We start from the raw sequence: 17,127 nt of genomic DNA, 5'->3' as shown, positions 1-17,127 counted from the left end.
CTTCTTCCTCCAAGATCTTGAAGCTGTTTTGTCTTGTGCGTTTGTCCTCATTTGCCTTCTTGTGTGGACGCTTTCCTCCTTTTCCTTTACTCCCAACTTTGGTGAAACCCTCGTGGTCTCTCTCGACAGTGGTTTTTTTATTATCTTCCCTGTTGATTGTAGGGCAGTCTCTATATAGATGCCCATGTTCATGGCATTTGCGGCATCTGAATGGTATGTGCTCATAGTCCACTGTCTGCACCCATTCTTCATCATATACTTCTAAAATGATCGCTTTCGGTAGGGCTCCAGATAGATCCATTTCCACACATATTCGGGCAAAGGAGGTATATCTCCCTTTCAGAGTTGCCTCTGAGATTTTTAGAAAATGTCCTAGCTTGTTGCCTATGGTTTTCAAAGATTCTGGCAACCAATAATCCAAAGGAAGGGAATATAGTCTGATCCAAACCGGTACTAAAGTGAATGTTTCACGTTCCGGGACAAAGTTCATCATCCATGGCCGCATGTAGGGTCCTGCCGCAGCACAGAAATATGGCTCCCCTTCAAACACGCTGTCTTTGTCTTCTAGGCTTGCAAACACTACTGTGAAAAAACCCTTAGAATTCAAATGTAAATGTATTTCCTTTGGCTTCCAATGGCTCCTTATCCAGACATGTAAAGCCCTTTTCGTCGGCCATAGCCCCATGAACTTGCATATAATTGCATGCTCTGTCATATGATCTCTATGAGCTTGTATCGCTGGGTCGCTTAATACGACTCGAGGAATAATGCCTGACTTGGGCTTGCAGACTCCCGTAGTCTTTCTGGAAGCCGGTTTTTCACTACTGCCTCCAATCTCCTTTTCTTTTCTCATTTCCTATTGATCCCCTTCCTGATCCCGATCTCCACTTCTTCCAGATGTCCCCTGACTTCTGGTTTCTGAGATCTTGTCCAGTGGTTTTTTGAAATGTTTCTTTCCCGTGTTCTGACTTCCTCTTGTGGCTTCCTGGCTGTAGGAGGGAGCAACACTCCCCCCTGCACTCCCCGCCATGGTACCCTGAAACCAAAACCCTGTCTTCAACTCCAACCCTAACTTCTCCACTCCTCCCTGTGTCGTCGAATAAGTATGAGGAGTTTTCCGTTAGATATCATTTTTTCACATACACACTAGATTCATATTTTATAAAGTTAAAAACTCCCTAATTTAAAACCCCACAAAATTTAAAATGACATGACTATCTTTAATATGTAACCAATTACAATATCCTTGTATAAAGCACCAACGAATTCTGATTGGTAAACAAAGACGCAACACCTAAGTTGGTGATGGTACAACAACTTAGATCACTCCACTAGAATTTATAATCTGTATAGGAAACAGATGTAATAATATTATTTTAATATTTTAAATTTATAAATTAATGTGAAATGATATATATATATATTTTTTTCTTCCTCCTGTTCCATCGAAACGTTTCACTTTATTCGAACTTTTAATTTCATTCAGATTCGTTTCATTTCTTCCAACTTTATGTATTTCAACCAGAAAACTAATATAAAATGAAATCAGGCCAGCCAACGAAACCACAGTAATTCTGGTAACAGGGAGGGGGAAAGTTGTATATTGGATTGGATTGGCTTGGCGTGGTCAAGAACTCTTTCCCGGAGGGCCTGCAGAACGAAGGATCGCCATGAAGATTCATCGAAGACTCCGTGAAACACTTCTTTCCCTTTTCATCCTTTCCGCATGTTGGTCTGCAGGTAATCGACCCACCCCCCTGTTTTCAATTTTATCAGATGTGATCATAAATAATTTGTACTATTATTTATGCTTGAATTCGCACACTTGTGTTATATTTGAGATTTCTCCGGCATTCTACTGTTGGCCACTGTTTTTCTTCCTTGGTAGTTTAGATCCCATATGCTATATTCTAGCTAGGCGGAACTATTTTCGGAAATCGTCGAATTCTGGTCCTTTGTTTGCAAAATTGAATTGATTTTGAAAAGAAATACATTTTCTGACGGTCTCTTCCAGCCTCGGAAACTCGAGGATGGAATTGATGGCGTTTTAGAAGCGGCGTTGAGTGAAACCCTAGATTGGCTAAGTCTGTAAACATTGGTTTAACTTATCAGGGTAAGATGGTGTTAATTTGTGCTTTAAAATCCGTTTCAATTTGTGTTACAGTGTCAATTTGTGAAGATGGAGCATATGTTTTGCCCTGTCATTTGGTAACTTGCAAGTCAGGATTACGCAGTTAAGCTGAAAGTCTAATTCTAAAGAAGAATTATTTTGTCTATGTTATAGATGCATATCTTCTCCCTCTGTGGATTCAACGGGGACCAGTGGTCGCAGTCGATTTTTGGTATTACTGTCGTGCAAGGCGTCTGACGTTTCATGCCAAATTCCGGGAGCTATAGCTGACCATACTTACAAATCTGGACAATCTTTAAGATAACCCATAATTGTTTTTAATGTCAAAAGACAAATACCAGCATAGATGCATCTTAACTCCAGCTCAAACCAGTGTTCAGGGGATAAATCTGTCAGGGTGCAAACCTTCCTCAAATTTTGCTTGCTAAAAAAGTTTTTTATCTTCCTCAAATTTTACTTCCTCAAAAAAGTTTTTATCTATACAGATTTGATCCTTTTCAAAGATTGATATAGCCAAAGTTAAGATGGATCTTATGTGGGTTAATCCATATCCTTTGCTGCACTCAATGTTTATCTTCCAAGGTAGCGGGGAAAAAAGGCTTTTCCCTGTTGTTTATACACACCAAAAGCGATAAAAAAACAAAAGGAAGAAAACCAAATGCAATGCTGGGATGCCCAGCTAACTTTCTTGCTTGTTTATTCGTCTCATAAGCAACCTAGAATCAAAGAGGACAGAACCAAATGCAATATTGACAAAGCGAATGTTTTGTCATTATTATTGAGTAGAATTTGAATTCAACGGGATGATGATGTGGACACTTACACTGCGTTTGTTGAGTAACTTTTGTAATATATATATATAAATTTCTTTAATCAATGGCAAGAATCAGTAATAACCATGGATTAAAACTTATAAAAGCTGCCCATTAACTTTCACCATCCTTTCTCTTCCTATTATGTGACGGGTAGATGGGAGAGATGTCCCTTTTTTTCAAAGTTGTAGATATATTTTTGTTTTCCTACCTAAGGCCTGCAATAAAATATTTTACTTAAAAGCCTACATTGAAATATATTTTGTTTTATTTTGAACGCCACATTTCAGCTTGAAGTTGAGCAGAAAATTACATGTTGTCCTCTTGCTGCGCTGTAGAAAGCGCCTCTTAGTTTTTATTTTATTTTAAATGCCACATTTTAAATGCCTCTTAGTGCAGTGAACCTTCCAAATTCTTTAGAATGCTCGATTCTAACCAATTCTTGTATGGGATCTCTTCATGTGGCGTTCTTTTTACCTTTGTCTGGCACACTTGCTTTATAACAAGAGTCCAGGGTGATGGAAGATCATCAATTTTGTACTGTATGCAGAATTTATGGAAATAAGTTATTGACAGAGGTAAGGAATGCTACAACCTAAAGTCTCAGTGATTAAACATTATAGTTGTTAACCCCCATAACATGACACTTGTAACCATACACGAAGAGAGTACAAAATTTACCCAACGGATTATCTGCAAGAAGAGAGTATAAAATTTACCAGATGTTGCGCCCATTGTATATGGAAATAAGATTGGGGTACAGAGAGAATTTCAATTATTTGTAAACAAAAGTGATTACCAATGGAGGTTCAATTCATATTTATAGCCTAGTGCACCTTTGACTCTCATTTTGGCAATCATTACACAAAGTCTTGCCTTCTTTCTTGAAGGCAGTGCTATCGGAATTGACAAAATCAGTCGTTTTGACTGTTGGGGGCCGTACTGGGCCAGTTCCTTATGGAAATTACTTGGCCGTACTGGGCTGATTATTTACGATGCCATGTGACATGGCTAGAATAGGAACCTTTGAAAATCAAATTTAACCAAAGGAAAAGTGCAAGCAAAAAAACCTAACCCTTACTTGATATATACATGAGAAACTTTGCATATTTGTATATAATGGTTTGAATATATATATATATATATATATATATATATATGGTTTCAATATTTTATGTATTTTTTGGTTGATTGGTTTTGTGGTTCAGTTTTTTTCCAATTTTTTTTCCAGTTCTTGTCTGGTTCAAGAAATGATTGGTCCAGTTTTGATAACACTCTTTGAAGGGAAAGATGATACTGTGTAAGCTCTTGCTTTTAACAACTTCCTAAACCACTTGAATGGTCATGTGTATAGCATGCTTATCCTTGCTAATTGTATCGTGATATAAAACAAATTTCTTACTCCTATGTCCAAGAAAGAAGCTTATGTCAAATTCACTCAACTAAGCATGCTACAAGCTTTGATCCTGAATCTTGTGTGATATGAGGTCAATCTTCATATTACCTTGCTGGGAGGGAAGCCTTGTTGATGGCTTTAAGGCTAACTAGGTAGTAATGCTGATCTAGTCAATAGGATTTGAGGACTTCTTACTAGCCTTTGTAAAGATCTAATTATTCAACCTATGCCTCCTTGATCAAATGGTTGCTAAATTAAAAGCATATCACATGTCATGGGACATTTTAGAGCTGACCTATAATTAAGATAAAATAAACTTATTGATGTCCAACAAATTACCAAAAGTAGCTCAATAAGAGTGTTAACTACATAAGTGGCAATACAAAGTGGGAGTGTGAAGGCCACTCCTACAAAAGCAAAAAATAAGCTAATCTCTATGATCTAGACACAACGATCACCATGCCAAAAGAAACTACAATGCTCTAGAGCTGAGTACAAGGGGAGCTTCAATGCTTTGGGTGCTTCCTCATGCACTGCTTACCTCTTGGTGGCCCTATCCATTGGGAGCACTGGGAAGAAAGAAGTGATTCACTAAATAGTGTTTAGGCGAGTGTTTAAACTACATATTTAAACTCATAGTGGAAGAACACCTAAGTGGAAGAACACCTAGGTCTCTCTTCTGAGATACCCTAGGCGAGTGTAGGTCTAGGCGAGTTGGTATCGTGTTTAGGCGAGTTGGTTGTTTTCTAGTTTAAATATGTAGGTCTAGGCGATTGGTGTCTAAGTGGAAGAACACCTAGGTCTCTCTTCTGAGATACCCTAGGCGAGTGTTTAGGTTTGGTTTGTTGATTCAAATTGGATGCAATGATTCTTGAAAATTCTTTATACAATTTATACATTCATTTAGTTTAAATATGTATGATTTTGGAAAAATTACCATAGAACAAAGCCTTACCACTTGATTTGCACTCTAGATTGCAAATATGGATTACATGATGGTGAGTTGGAAACCAATGGTTAGTAGAAACCATAATGAACTTGAGGGATCAAGTCCATAGGTGTAGATCAAAGAATTGTTAGAACACACTTGAAAATGCAAGAGGATTAGATAAACATTTGATACCTATTATTCAAATGATACACATATAAATACAATTTTATGACCCTTGGTTTCATCTTCCATGCTGCTTTTGGATTCCTTATGACTCTTCACATTCATTTGTGGCTTTATGTTAATTTTAGGCAACAATGGTATGTTCTGTGCTTTAGAGCAATTTTACTTTAATTTCTTTATGAGCCCAATATCGATTTCAATTTAGCAATCACATAAACATGTAAGTAAAATGATGATAGAACATAAACATAAACAATAGAAGCCAAGCCAAGACAAGAGGACAGAAGATGTGGCACTAGCCAGGGACAAACCCCAATGTGGGGAAACCCTTGCTCAAATCTTCTTTTAGTCTTCATGTGTGGTTTGACGGTAAGTCACATGGGCGAAGCCCGGGCAGACCGAAGTTCAAATCTCATTGAGTACAATGACCTGCTTTGGTGGCTGCTAGAGGGGCAGATTCCCCTTTCCCGTGAGTCTGCTCTTGCTAAAATCATAGGAACTTAGTATACCCGACTTGCAGGTGGTTGGTTATGCTCTTGGTGTTATAGTGGCAGCTATGAGGTTTGATCCTTGGTCTCCCATAGATTAGGCCTGGCAGTTACCGATTCACCATGTGGTTAAAAAAAAAAATAGTTCAACAGAGAGAGATAGTACAATTTACAAATTCTTATAATTTATAGCAGCAGCAAAAGAGCCCTAACCAGAAAAGTCAACGCTGGTCAACAAGGCAGATTTAACCCTCAAAGATTCGGTCAACTTCAGTCAACCTCAGCCTTCAAACAACAAGATGAAACAACCCTCAAAATAGTCAAATTCTGCCCAGTCAAAGTTTGGTCAAACAGTCAACCTGTAGTCAGCGCTAACCATAGTCAACGTTGGTCAAACAGTACGAATTGCCTCGATTTCTGTGCCTAGAAATGCGGCTTGCCCAAACAGAAATAACCCTCACAAAAACACAGTCAAACAGGTCAACTCTGGTCAAACCCAAAACAGAAAAATGGCTGTCCTTTCCTTCGCACGTGTGGAGAGAGAGATTGCCCAGAAATGCGTACCCAATCAGATGAGGAGAGAGAGATGTGTGAAGATGAGTGATGTCCAAATGAGGATGAGGCATCGTGTATTTATAGGCTAACGTTGAGGATGGATAGACGTGACTGTTGGGCTTCTGAGCCTACATGAGTTTGCTGGCCGACCTTGACAATTTGTCCATAATATAAATAAATTCATATCTTCATCGAATGATCTTTAAATCAATCCTACACCTCTTCGAGAGAGGAGTCTAATAAAAATATCAATTGTCATAAATAAGATGACCCATGTGGAGTTTGGCCCTAGTTGCCAATTTTAACACTCCCTCTCAACTAGGGAGAACTCCACCTGCTAATCCATCTGCCAATTTGTACTATCTCTGCCATCCATGCACTGCTCTGCACTGCTTTGCTGAACTATGAAGAAGAAGAAGTGATTGAGAAAGTATCATACCATTCTCTATTGACCCGAAGTCAGTCCCAATCAAAAGAGAGTGTCTCATACCACTCTTACTGACCCGAAGTTAGTTTCCATTGATCCTAGATCAATATTGGACATCCTAGCATTGGGAGTACGGTCGTACACGATGCGTCCATCGGTAGTACTATGGTCCCTATCCTCATTTCCCTACTCATTGTCCAGATGAGAGGTACTTCCCATGAGTCCCAGACTGCATGGGTAGGATGTCTCGGCAGGAGAAGGATGAACCACTCGTCCTGCTCACATGTCGCCAAGGGGTATCACAGGGGAAGGATGAACCACTCACCCTATACACAACAAACCACTAGGGGAAGGCTGAACCACTCACCCTATGGTTGCTCACCGCTCCAAGAAGTACCCCAAGCCCCCTGGAGCTCCCAGAGCTCAATGTCCATCTCATACAGGACCCTCATAAGAGGGTCTCTCCACGACTCCAAGTCATTCTCGGAAGGCCAAGAATTTGACCTTCCCCAGGGGCTTTGTTAGAATATCGGCGACTTGCTCATCAGTCCCAATGTGATGGAGCCCTATTGCTTCTCGTTGTATCATACCCCGGATAAAGTGGTACTTGATATTTGTATGCGTGGAGCGATCATGAAACATGAGATTCTCTGATAATCAGATCCCACTCTGGTTGTCGCAGAGGATCACGGTGGTATCCAACACATGTCCAAACAGCTCACTGAAGAGCTTCCTCAACCAGACAACTTCACAGGAGGCCATACTAGCAGCTATGTATTCGGCCTCGGTGGTGCTCAAGGCAACCGATTTCTGATTCTTGCTCATCCAGGATATCAAAGTGGAACCCAAAGAAAAACGACATCCAGAAGTGCTTTTGCGATCCACCACATTGCCAGCCCAATCAGCATCAGAATAACCATGCAACCTCACATTTCCGACAATGTATCTCAGTGCATGAGTGATTGTGCCCCGAAGATATCTCAGAAGATTCTTGGCGGCAATCCAATGTATATGATGAGGCTCAACCATGTATTGGCTCAATGTGTTAATTGCAAAACATATGTCTGGACGAGAGTTTACCAAGAACATCAGTGCTCCTATGAGTTGGCAATCCAATGTATATGATGAGGCTCAACCATGTATTGGCTCAATGTGTTAACTGCAAAACATATGTTTGGACGGGAGTTTACCAAGAACATCAATGCTCCTATGAGTTGACGATACTCAAAAGCATTTCTACCACATAACTTCTTAAAGTTAAGTTCCATTGGAGTAGTCACAAGCTTGCAGTCCACCATCCCAAATCTTTCCAATATCTTCACAACATATTTTCCTTGAGAGAGGAAAATTTCACCTAGCTTTTGCCAGACCTCCAACCCTAGGAAATAGTGCATCGGTCCTAGGTCCTTCATCTCAAATTTAGAAGCCAACTCCCTCTTACATTTGTGAATGAGAGGGTCTGCACCTGTCAGAAAGAGGTCGTCCACATAAAGTACCAGAATGAGAGGTTTATCATTTTCAACCTTAAAGTAAAGGTTCGGATCGGCTTCACTTCTAGTGAATCCCAGCTTCATCAGATAGCTATCAATCCTCTCATACCAAGCTCGGGGTGCTTGCTTCAATCCATAGAGAGCTTTCTTCAACTTGCATACATGAGATTCCCGATCATGAACTTCAAACCCCTCGGGTTGTTCCACATAGACTTCCTCTTTGATTGAACCATGCAAGTAGGCGATCTGGACATCCATCTGATGTAGGTTCCATTCTTGCGAGGCAGCAAGGGCTATGATCGAGCGGATGGTGGTGTATTGGGCAACAGGTGCAAATATCTCATCGTAATCTACACCTTCCTTTTGAGAGAAGCCTTGAGCAACAAAGCGAGCTTTGAACTTTTCTGCACTTCCATCAGCTCCATGCTTGATTTTGTAGAGCCACTTAGAAGTGAGAACCGATTTGTCTTGGGGTCTAAGGACCACATCCCATACATCATTCTTCATAATTGACTCGTATTCTTCAGTAATAACATCCTTCCATACTTGTTGCTTCACGGCTTCTTCGAATGATGAAGGCTCATTTTGAATGATAGTGCTCATGGCGGTCAATTATCCTTGATACTTGTTGGACTTCTTGCTTTCACGAAAATTCCCCTTGGTGCAATATGCCTCTCAGCATCTTTGAGAGTCTCCCTAAGCCACGAGGGTCTCCTCTTGGAGGAGGAAAACTCATGAGGGAGTGGATCAATAGGATCCATAGGTTCATCAACATCAGACATGGTTTCTTATCAGTGAACATTTTTTCGGGACTCTTGGAGTCCAATGCTTGATGAGGGCATCGGTTTGAACATACACGACGATATTTGTAGCTTCAGCCCATAGAAACTTCGGAAGGCCTTGATCATGAAGCATGGCACAAACAACTTCTACAATAGAGCGATTCTTCCTTTCAGCCACACCATTCTGCTCGGGAGTGTATGGCGTTGTAGTCTCCCTCTTAATGCCAACTTCTCTGCAATAATCTTGGAATTCATTGGATTCATACTTGGTCCCATTATCAGTCCTCAATATCTTGATTTTCTTCTCGAATTGGTTTTCGATCAAGGCTTTGAAATGTCGGAACCAGGTGAACACTTCATCCTTCTTCTTCAAGAAGTAGATCCAGGTCTTGCGAGAATAATCATCCACAAAGGTGAGATAATATAAGTATCCTCCCAAGGAGTTTACGGGCATCATACCAGATATGTCGGAGTGGATCAATTGCAATATGTCTGTGGTCTTGCTATTACTTGAGGGGAATGGTCCCCTTGTAAGTTTTCCTTCAGCACATCTCGAACATACACCTTCATGCTCTACTTTGAACTCGGGCATACCTGTCACCATCTGTCTCACATCGGGTAGGGCCTTATAATGAAGATGGGCGAACCTCCGGTGCCATAGTTCAAATTGTAGAGATGTGTCGCAAGACATGGCTCCCAATGGACTTCCTCCAACTTGATACAAAGTGTCAACCCTGAACCCAAGAGTAAAAGCATCATTGAAATTTCTTTTCCAAACACGTACCTTTCCATCGATAAAAGCCACCTTGAATCCTTTATCTTCCATTGCTGAAATGGACACCATGTTCTTCTTGAGATCGGGTACATATAGTACTTCTTACAAATGAATAGTGTTACCTTGATTCAATTGAAGGGTAACATTCCCTACTCCCTTCACAGTATAGGTGGCATTGTCTCCAAGGATGATCTCCAAGTTTGTCTCCTTTTCTATTAGATTAGAGAGGGCTTCCTTGTATCCGGTGAAGTGCCTTGAGGCACACACTATCAATCAACGAATTTCCCAAAGTGTCGGAGGAGAGGCAGTGAGAGTGCCGATATAAGATAGTACTCTTTTTGCTTATTGTTAACAACATTGGATTCATCATACCTGGAGTTCCTTGATTTCTTGGAGGGTCGACCATTTCCTTGATGTCTCGCATTCCTTTTTCCTTTGCCATTAGACCTGCCATTCCTTTGATCGTTGTTGTTGAAGTTGCCCCTGGAGTTGTTATGATAGTCATCATCTCGAGGTGTATCCCTTCTATTAGGACACTCCCTTGCATAGTGGCCAAACTTATTGCAAACAAAGCATCTTCCCTTCCTTCCATTTTTGAATCCCGATCTTCCTTGACTTTGCTTCTTTGAACTTGCATTGTTCTTCCTCTTGGCATGAGCGGAGAATGCAGTGGGGTTGCTTCTATTAGAAGGCATTTCTTGCTCCACCATTCTTGTTTCTTCTTGAATGCATCTCGACATCAATTCTTCAAACCTTGGAATTCGATCATTGTTGAGTATAGTGGTTCTAAATACATACCACTCAGGTGGGAGTCCTCCAAGGGTGGTGAGAGTAAGTTCCTTGTCAGGAATGACTTCTCCAATCGAGAGTAGATCATTCTTGATCTCAGTAATCCTCAAGAAATAGGATTGAATGTCCTTGTCCTTGCCCTTCTTAATATCCTTCAACTTATTCTTGAGAAAGAGAATTTGATTAGCATTACTAACCTTGAACATGCCGACCAACCTGTCGTATATCTCCTTGGAGGTCTTCAATTCAGAGATATAGGCCACCAGATGCTTGTCAATGGAATCCCTGATAATCTTCTTCACTTTGACTTTAGCCTTATTGTACTTGGTCTTCGCAGCAGCCGATGCATTTGAAGGAGGCTCAAGGATTTTACCCTGCACATAATCCATCACTTCCTTCTCTTCCAAGGTCAAATCAAGAGACATCTTCCATCCATGATAGTCAGATTTATCATGGAGCTTGTCTTCAGTCGGGAAGTAGGATGAGGAACCCATTGAGTTTTTTGTCCTTGTCCAACTGTCTTTGGTGATTGCTCTTTCACTCTTGCTTGGGCTTTGTCTTCACCTCCGCTATAATACCAATCATACCATGTTAATTTTAGGCAACAATGGTATGTTCTATGCTTTAGAGCAATTTTACTTCAATTTCTTTATGAGCCCAATATCAATTTCAGTTTAGCAATCACATAAACATGTAAGTAAAATGTTGATAGAACATAAACATAATTAATAGAAGACAAGCCAAGACAAGAGGACACAATATGTGGCACCAACCAGGGACAAACCCCAATGTGGGGAAACCCTTGGTCAAATCTTCTTTTAGTCTTCAATAGTTCAGCGGAGAGAGATAGTACAATTTACAAATTCTGATAATTTATAACAGTAGCAAAAGAGCCCTAACCAGAAAAGTCAACGCTGGTCAACAGGGCAGATTTGACCCTCAAAGATTTGGTCAACTTCAATAAACTTCGACCTCCAAACAACAAGATGAAACAACCCTCAAAACAATCGAATTTTGCCCAGTCACACTCTGGTCAAACAGTCAACTTGCGGTTAGCGCTAACCACAGTCAACGTTGGTCAAACAATACGAATTGCCTCAATTTCGTGCCTAGAAATGTGACCTGCCCAAACAGAAATAACCCTCACAAAAACATAGTCAAACAAGTCAATGATGGCTAGTCAACACTGGTCAAACCCAAAACAAAAAAAATTGTTGTCCTTTGCTTCGCACGTGTGGAGAGAGAGGCTGCCTAGAAATGCGTACCCAATCAGATGAGGAGAGAGAGATGTGTGAAGATGAGTGATGTCCAAATGAGGATGAGGCATCACATATTTATAGGCTAACGTTGAGGATGACTAGACGTGACTGTTGGGCTTCTGAGCCTACATGAGTTTGTTGGATGACTTTGACAAGTTGTCCTTAATATAAATAAATTCATATCTTCATTTGTACAAATCAGAATTGGATGATCTTTAGATCAATCCCACACCTCTTCGAGAGAGGAGTCTATTAAAAATATCAGCTGTCATAAATAAGATGACCCATGTGGAGTTTGGCCCTAGTTGCCAATTTTAACACTTTACCCTTCCTTGCAAGTAATAATCCAAGTTTACATAATCCCTAAGAGATGTTTCCAACATGCCCCCCAATCCCAAGGGGTGTATGTGAGTCCAAGAAAAGAGCTGAAATATGGAGATGGATAATAGCCAATCCAATGTTGTATGTGTTGATTTCTGGTAGCATCGGATGTGCTATGAGTCCCAAAATTTGCGGAGAGGCTTAGACACATGCATTCTCCAATACCTAGAAATCGTTTTGGGAAATTCCACCCGGAGACAATTTTATTAAAATAATTAATTATTTTTAATGGGACCATAAGTCTAAACTTAGGAAATTAAAATAACTAATGGGTATTAATCTAAACTGCGGGTGAAACTTATAAAAGAAGGCAGAGGTCAAGTCAATATGATCCTAGCCATTGATTAGAATCTAATCTGGGTCGTTGATTGATCAACGAGAAGATTATAAGAGGAGGCTTGATGGGCACTTGGAGAACACACCAGAGGCAGATACTCAGTTACCCGAGTAAGATTGATTTTCTCACTGGTCGAAGTTTGGCAAGAGAAAATCGAATCAGAGGGAGAGTTGCAGGTGAGAAAGAGAGAGAGGGCATCAACATCAGTCGGGAGTACAAGGCAAGAAGACGCAGAGCAGGGAGAGCCAGTGCAGAAGTGTGACGCAGAAAGAGGCAGTGCAGGGCAGGTTGACGTTGGGACTGCGTGAGCAGTCTGACGCTGGGCCAACGTGAGGAAAATTGATGTAGGAAGACACAGAGGGATTCAAAGGGTTGAGAAGCACTTCTCCTGGATCAGAGATTTGTCAGGAAGCATCTGTAAAGTTTCTCACTTCTGTTCTGTTGGTTGTATATTGTACAAGAGATTTTTGCTGAAGAATAATAAAGAAACCCTCATCTGCTGCACTGGTTTTCCCACATTGGGTTTTTCCGGGGATGATTGTCCAAAAATAACTGTGTCATTGTGGTTATTCTTGTGTTGTTATTGCATTCGCTTTCAGAATTTTATTTGTGAAGTCTGCAGTAGAATTTATTTTGATATTCACCGTAAGAACACAGTGAATAACTTATTTCTGAATTAATAAGTAGAAGAAATAATATTATCACTGTAGTAGGATTTCTGTTTTTTAATTTTCACATGGTATCAGAGGAAGGTTAAGCAGGAGTGCAGACTGAAGAGCTCTCGTTGAGGAAAAGGAGGAAGTTCGATATTGCTACAAAGGCAAAAAATAGAAACCCTAGAGAATTGTGTAGTTCTTAGGAAAGGACGCAATTTATTTTACATCAGTTGCAAGGGTAGGATAGCGTTAGAAAACAACACAAAGATGGACACTCAAAGTAACTCAGAATTGGGTTCTAGACTAGAAGAAGAATTCGCTTGCCTAGCAAGTTCAGCGTCGACAGATGTTTGGTATATTGATTGCGGGGCTTCAACTCATATGACTAGAGTACGAGAATATTTCTCGAGCTATCAAGAAGAACAAATGGATTTTCATATTACAATGGGAAATATGACAAAGTGTACTCCAGTGCACCACAACATTTCAGATAGAAGTAGGAACCAACATCGGGAGCCACCAATGTTCTGCATGTGCCGGGGTTAGGAATGAATCTGATTTAAGTGTCTTAGTTACAAGACAAGGGATACGATGTATACTTCATTGGAAAGAAAGTATATGTCAAGGATCCAAGCTGGAAGAAGAAAAGACAAATTGGAACTCGTAGGAACAAATTGTATAGGTTGCAGCTTGAGTCTTCAATGGCAATGATAGGCAACAACTATGATGGTGAAAATGAACAAAATGAATTATGGCACAGGCGAGTGGGGCATTTACACCATGGAGCACTGAGGATGCTCAGAGAAACTTTACAGGAGTACCAGTCCTTAGTAATGAAAATCATGACTTGTGCAGAGGGTGTGTACTAGGGAAGTACACTAAAGTAGCTTTTTCCAGAAGTAACAATATGTTGATTTGCGGTAGCATCGGATGTGCTCTAAGCCTCAAATTTTGTAGGGAGGCTTGGGCACATGCATTCCAAAGAACCAGAAACCGATTTGGGAAATTCCACCCAAAGATGATTATATTAAAATAATTAATATGTAATTAAAATATTAATGGGTATTAATCTAATTGTGGGTGAATCTTCTAGATAAAGACGAAGCTCAAGTCAAAATGATCTGAGCCTTTGATTAGGGGTTAATCTAGGTCGTTGGTTGTCCAACAGGAAGATATAAGAAGGGGCTTGAGGGTCATTTGGAAGATACACCGAGATCAAGAGATCGAATTTCTGAAGTGAGAAGTTCTCAGGAGGAAATTTTGATCGAAGAGATCCTTTGCAGTAGAGGGGCAGGGACAGTGATCCGGAGGAAGATTTCCAGATACGGAGAGACAGTAGCAAGAGGCTGAGTTATTCCCAGTGTAGGAACGCGCGAGTGCAGGAACACGCGAGTGTAGGAACTCGCGAGTGCAAGAACAGTGATCCAGAGGAAGATTTCCAGATTCAGAGAGATAGTAGCAAGAGGCTGAGTTATTCCTAGTGCAGGAACGTGCGAGTGCAAGAACACGCGAGTGCAGGAACGCACGAGTGCAGGAACGCGAGTGCAGGAACGCGAGTGTAAGAACGTGCTAGTGCAAGAACGCGCAAGTGTAGGAACATGAGTGTAGGCAACATGAGGGCCGGGGTTGCTTAGGGAATATCTCTGCCAGATTTTCTTGCTGTTTGGATTGCCAGTTGGGCATCCATAGTTGTACTCAGATTTCACTGCTGCATAATAAAATAAAACCCTCACTGCTGCACTGGTTTTCCCAAGTTGGGTTTTTCCGAGGACATTTGTCCATAAATAATGGTGTTCTTTGTGTTTGTATTTCCTTGCTCAGTTTCTATGTTTCAGAATCATATATTTGGTGTAGGTTGCTTTAGTAATTTACTTCAATGTTTCAAGAAGAAATCTGAAATAAGTTTGTAATGTAATTTACGATATAGGTGAAGTCTTCAGTTGGTTGCAGTAGGATTCCTGAGATTGTTAGATCTAGGAATTTCCACATGGTATCAGAGCACAGTTGATCAGTCGGAGAGCTCAAAGGTGAAGATTGAAGGAATTTCGTTGCTCATTGTGGGCAGCAGGCCGAAATTCCCAGGGGCAGCGCAGTCACTTTGCCAAGAGGCCGAGTTACTTGAGGAGATTCGATTTTTCAGAGTGGGGCAGAAAAAATCGATCTCTCCAAATCGAGTGATTCCAGAGGCAGAGGGAGCAACTCAGTATTTGCGTAGAGAATATCTTTAGCTGGACGTAGTTGTTTTGCAACAGAACACATATTTCCTTGCTCAGTTTCTATGTTTCAGAATCATATTTAATTTGGTGTAGGCTGCTTTAGTAATTTACTTCAATGTTTCAAGAAGAAATCTGAAATAAGTTTGTAATGTAATTTAGATCTAGGTGAAGTCTTCAGTTGGTTGCAGTAGGATTCCTGAGATTTTTAGATCTAGGAATTTCCACATGGTATCAGAGCGCAGTTGATTAGCCAAAGAGCTCAAAGGTGAAGATTGAAGGAATTTCGTTGCTCATTGTGGGCAGCAGGCTAAAATTCCCAGGGGCAGCGCAGTCACTTTGCCAAGAGGCCGAGTTACTTGAGGAGATTTGATTTTTCTGAGTGAGGGACAAAAAAAATTGATCTCTCCAGATTGAGTGATTCCAGAGGCAGAGGGAGCAGCTAAGTATTTTCGTAGAGCAGATCTTTAGTTGGACATAGTGGTTTTGCAACAGCTTGTTAGCAGAGCTAGCGTTGGGTGGAAGGAAGAAGAGAACACGTTGAGGGAAAATTTTCCTTAGGGAATATCTAGTCTTGAGAAGTTCAATTTTTTCCTTGCAGATCAACAATCGTCATGAGCAGGTTTTATCACTCCAGGAGGGAGTGCGAATAACTGAGCATAAGGAAAAGAAGAGATTTTCAACATTTGTTGAGATGGCCACGAATGGGCTTCGTGATTAAGACAGGTTGGATGGAGCTTCCAACTATGTCATCTGGAAGGCAAGGATGCCCTTCCTTCTGGATGAGTTTGGCCTGAAGATGTATATTGATGCAGTGGTAGCAGTTCCCCATGACACAGATCAACTGAAAAAGTACAGAAAGGAGATGGCGTAGGCCAAGATGATGATCTTGGATGGAGTCAAGGATCATGTGGTGTGCCATGTTGCTAGTAGAGCAATTGCTAAGGAGATGTGGGATGCTTTGGCCACATTGTATTAGGGATCTTCTGAGCAACGAAAGATGTAATTGGAACAGAAGTTGAGAAGTGGAGAATGTGTGGATCCATTCCTCACGAAACTGAAGGAGACCCGTGATGAGTTGTCAGCTGCGGAACATACACCTCAGGATTCAGAGTTAGTGAGACTGACCCTAAATTTTGTCTCGGACGAGTGGCAAGTCTTTGTCTAGAGTATCCTGGGTAGAGAAACATTGCCTAATTGGGATGAGATATGGGTAGCTCTAAAACAAGAAGAGCTGGGGAGAGACTTGGTCAAGGTCAAACTTGACGGAAGCAGCGATAGCAGTGGGTCGAAGCCCAAAGTAGAGGAGGAGGATAATGCAACCCTTGCATCGAAGGGACAGCAGGTGCAACAGAGACGAAAGAAGAATGTCTCCAAGGTGAAGTGTTTTAGATGTGGCGAGATGGGCCACTATGCATCCCAGTGTCCCTTGAAGAAAAAGGACAAGGATGAGAAGCACGATCCTAGGGTTGCAGCCGTAAAGATCGAACAAGAGTTTGCCATGACAGCCAAGATACCTCCA

At 41.0% G+C, this 17,127-nt stretch overlaps 1 protein-coding gene across 1 annotated transcript in view; it reads left to right on the top strand.

Moving 5' to 3' along the window:
• Positions 1 to 1,500: 1,500 nt before the first annotated feature.
• LOC149180793 (uncharacterized) overlaps positions 1,501 to 17,127 on the top strand; it is a 50,457-nt gene continuing 34,830 nt past the window's right edge. The window contains exon 1 of the mRNA XM_089416297.1: positions 1,501 to 1,740. Within this exon, the coding sequence (XP_089272423.1) occupies positions 1,671 to 1,740 (70 nt within the window). The 5' untranslated portion in view covers positions 1,501 to 1,670. The remainder of the gene's footprint in view (positions 1,741 to 17,127) is intronic.

This window comes from Pinus tabuliformis, chromosome 3_2, assembly GCF_031772625.1.
Source record: "Pinus tabuliformis cultivar Carrire ecotype Pingquan chromosome 3_2, CPIR1, whole genome shotgun sequence".
NCBI lineage: Eukaryota > Viridiplantae > Streptophyta > Pinopsida > Pinales > Pinaceae > Pinus > Pinus tabuliformis.
Note: the sequence above shows the minus strand (reverse complement) of the source record. Positions and strands in the feature narration are given on the sequence as shown.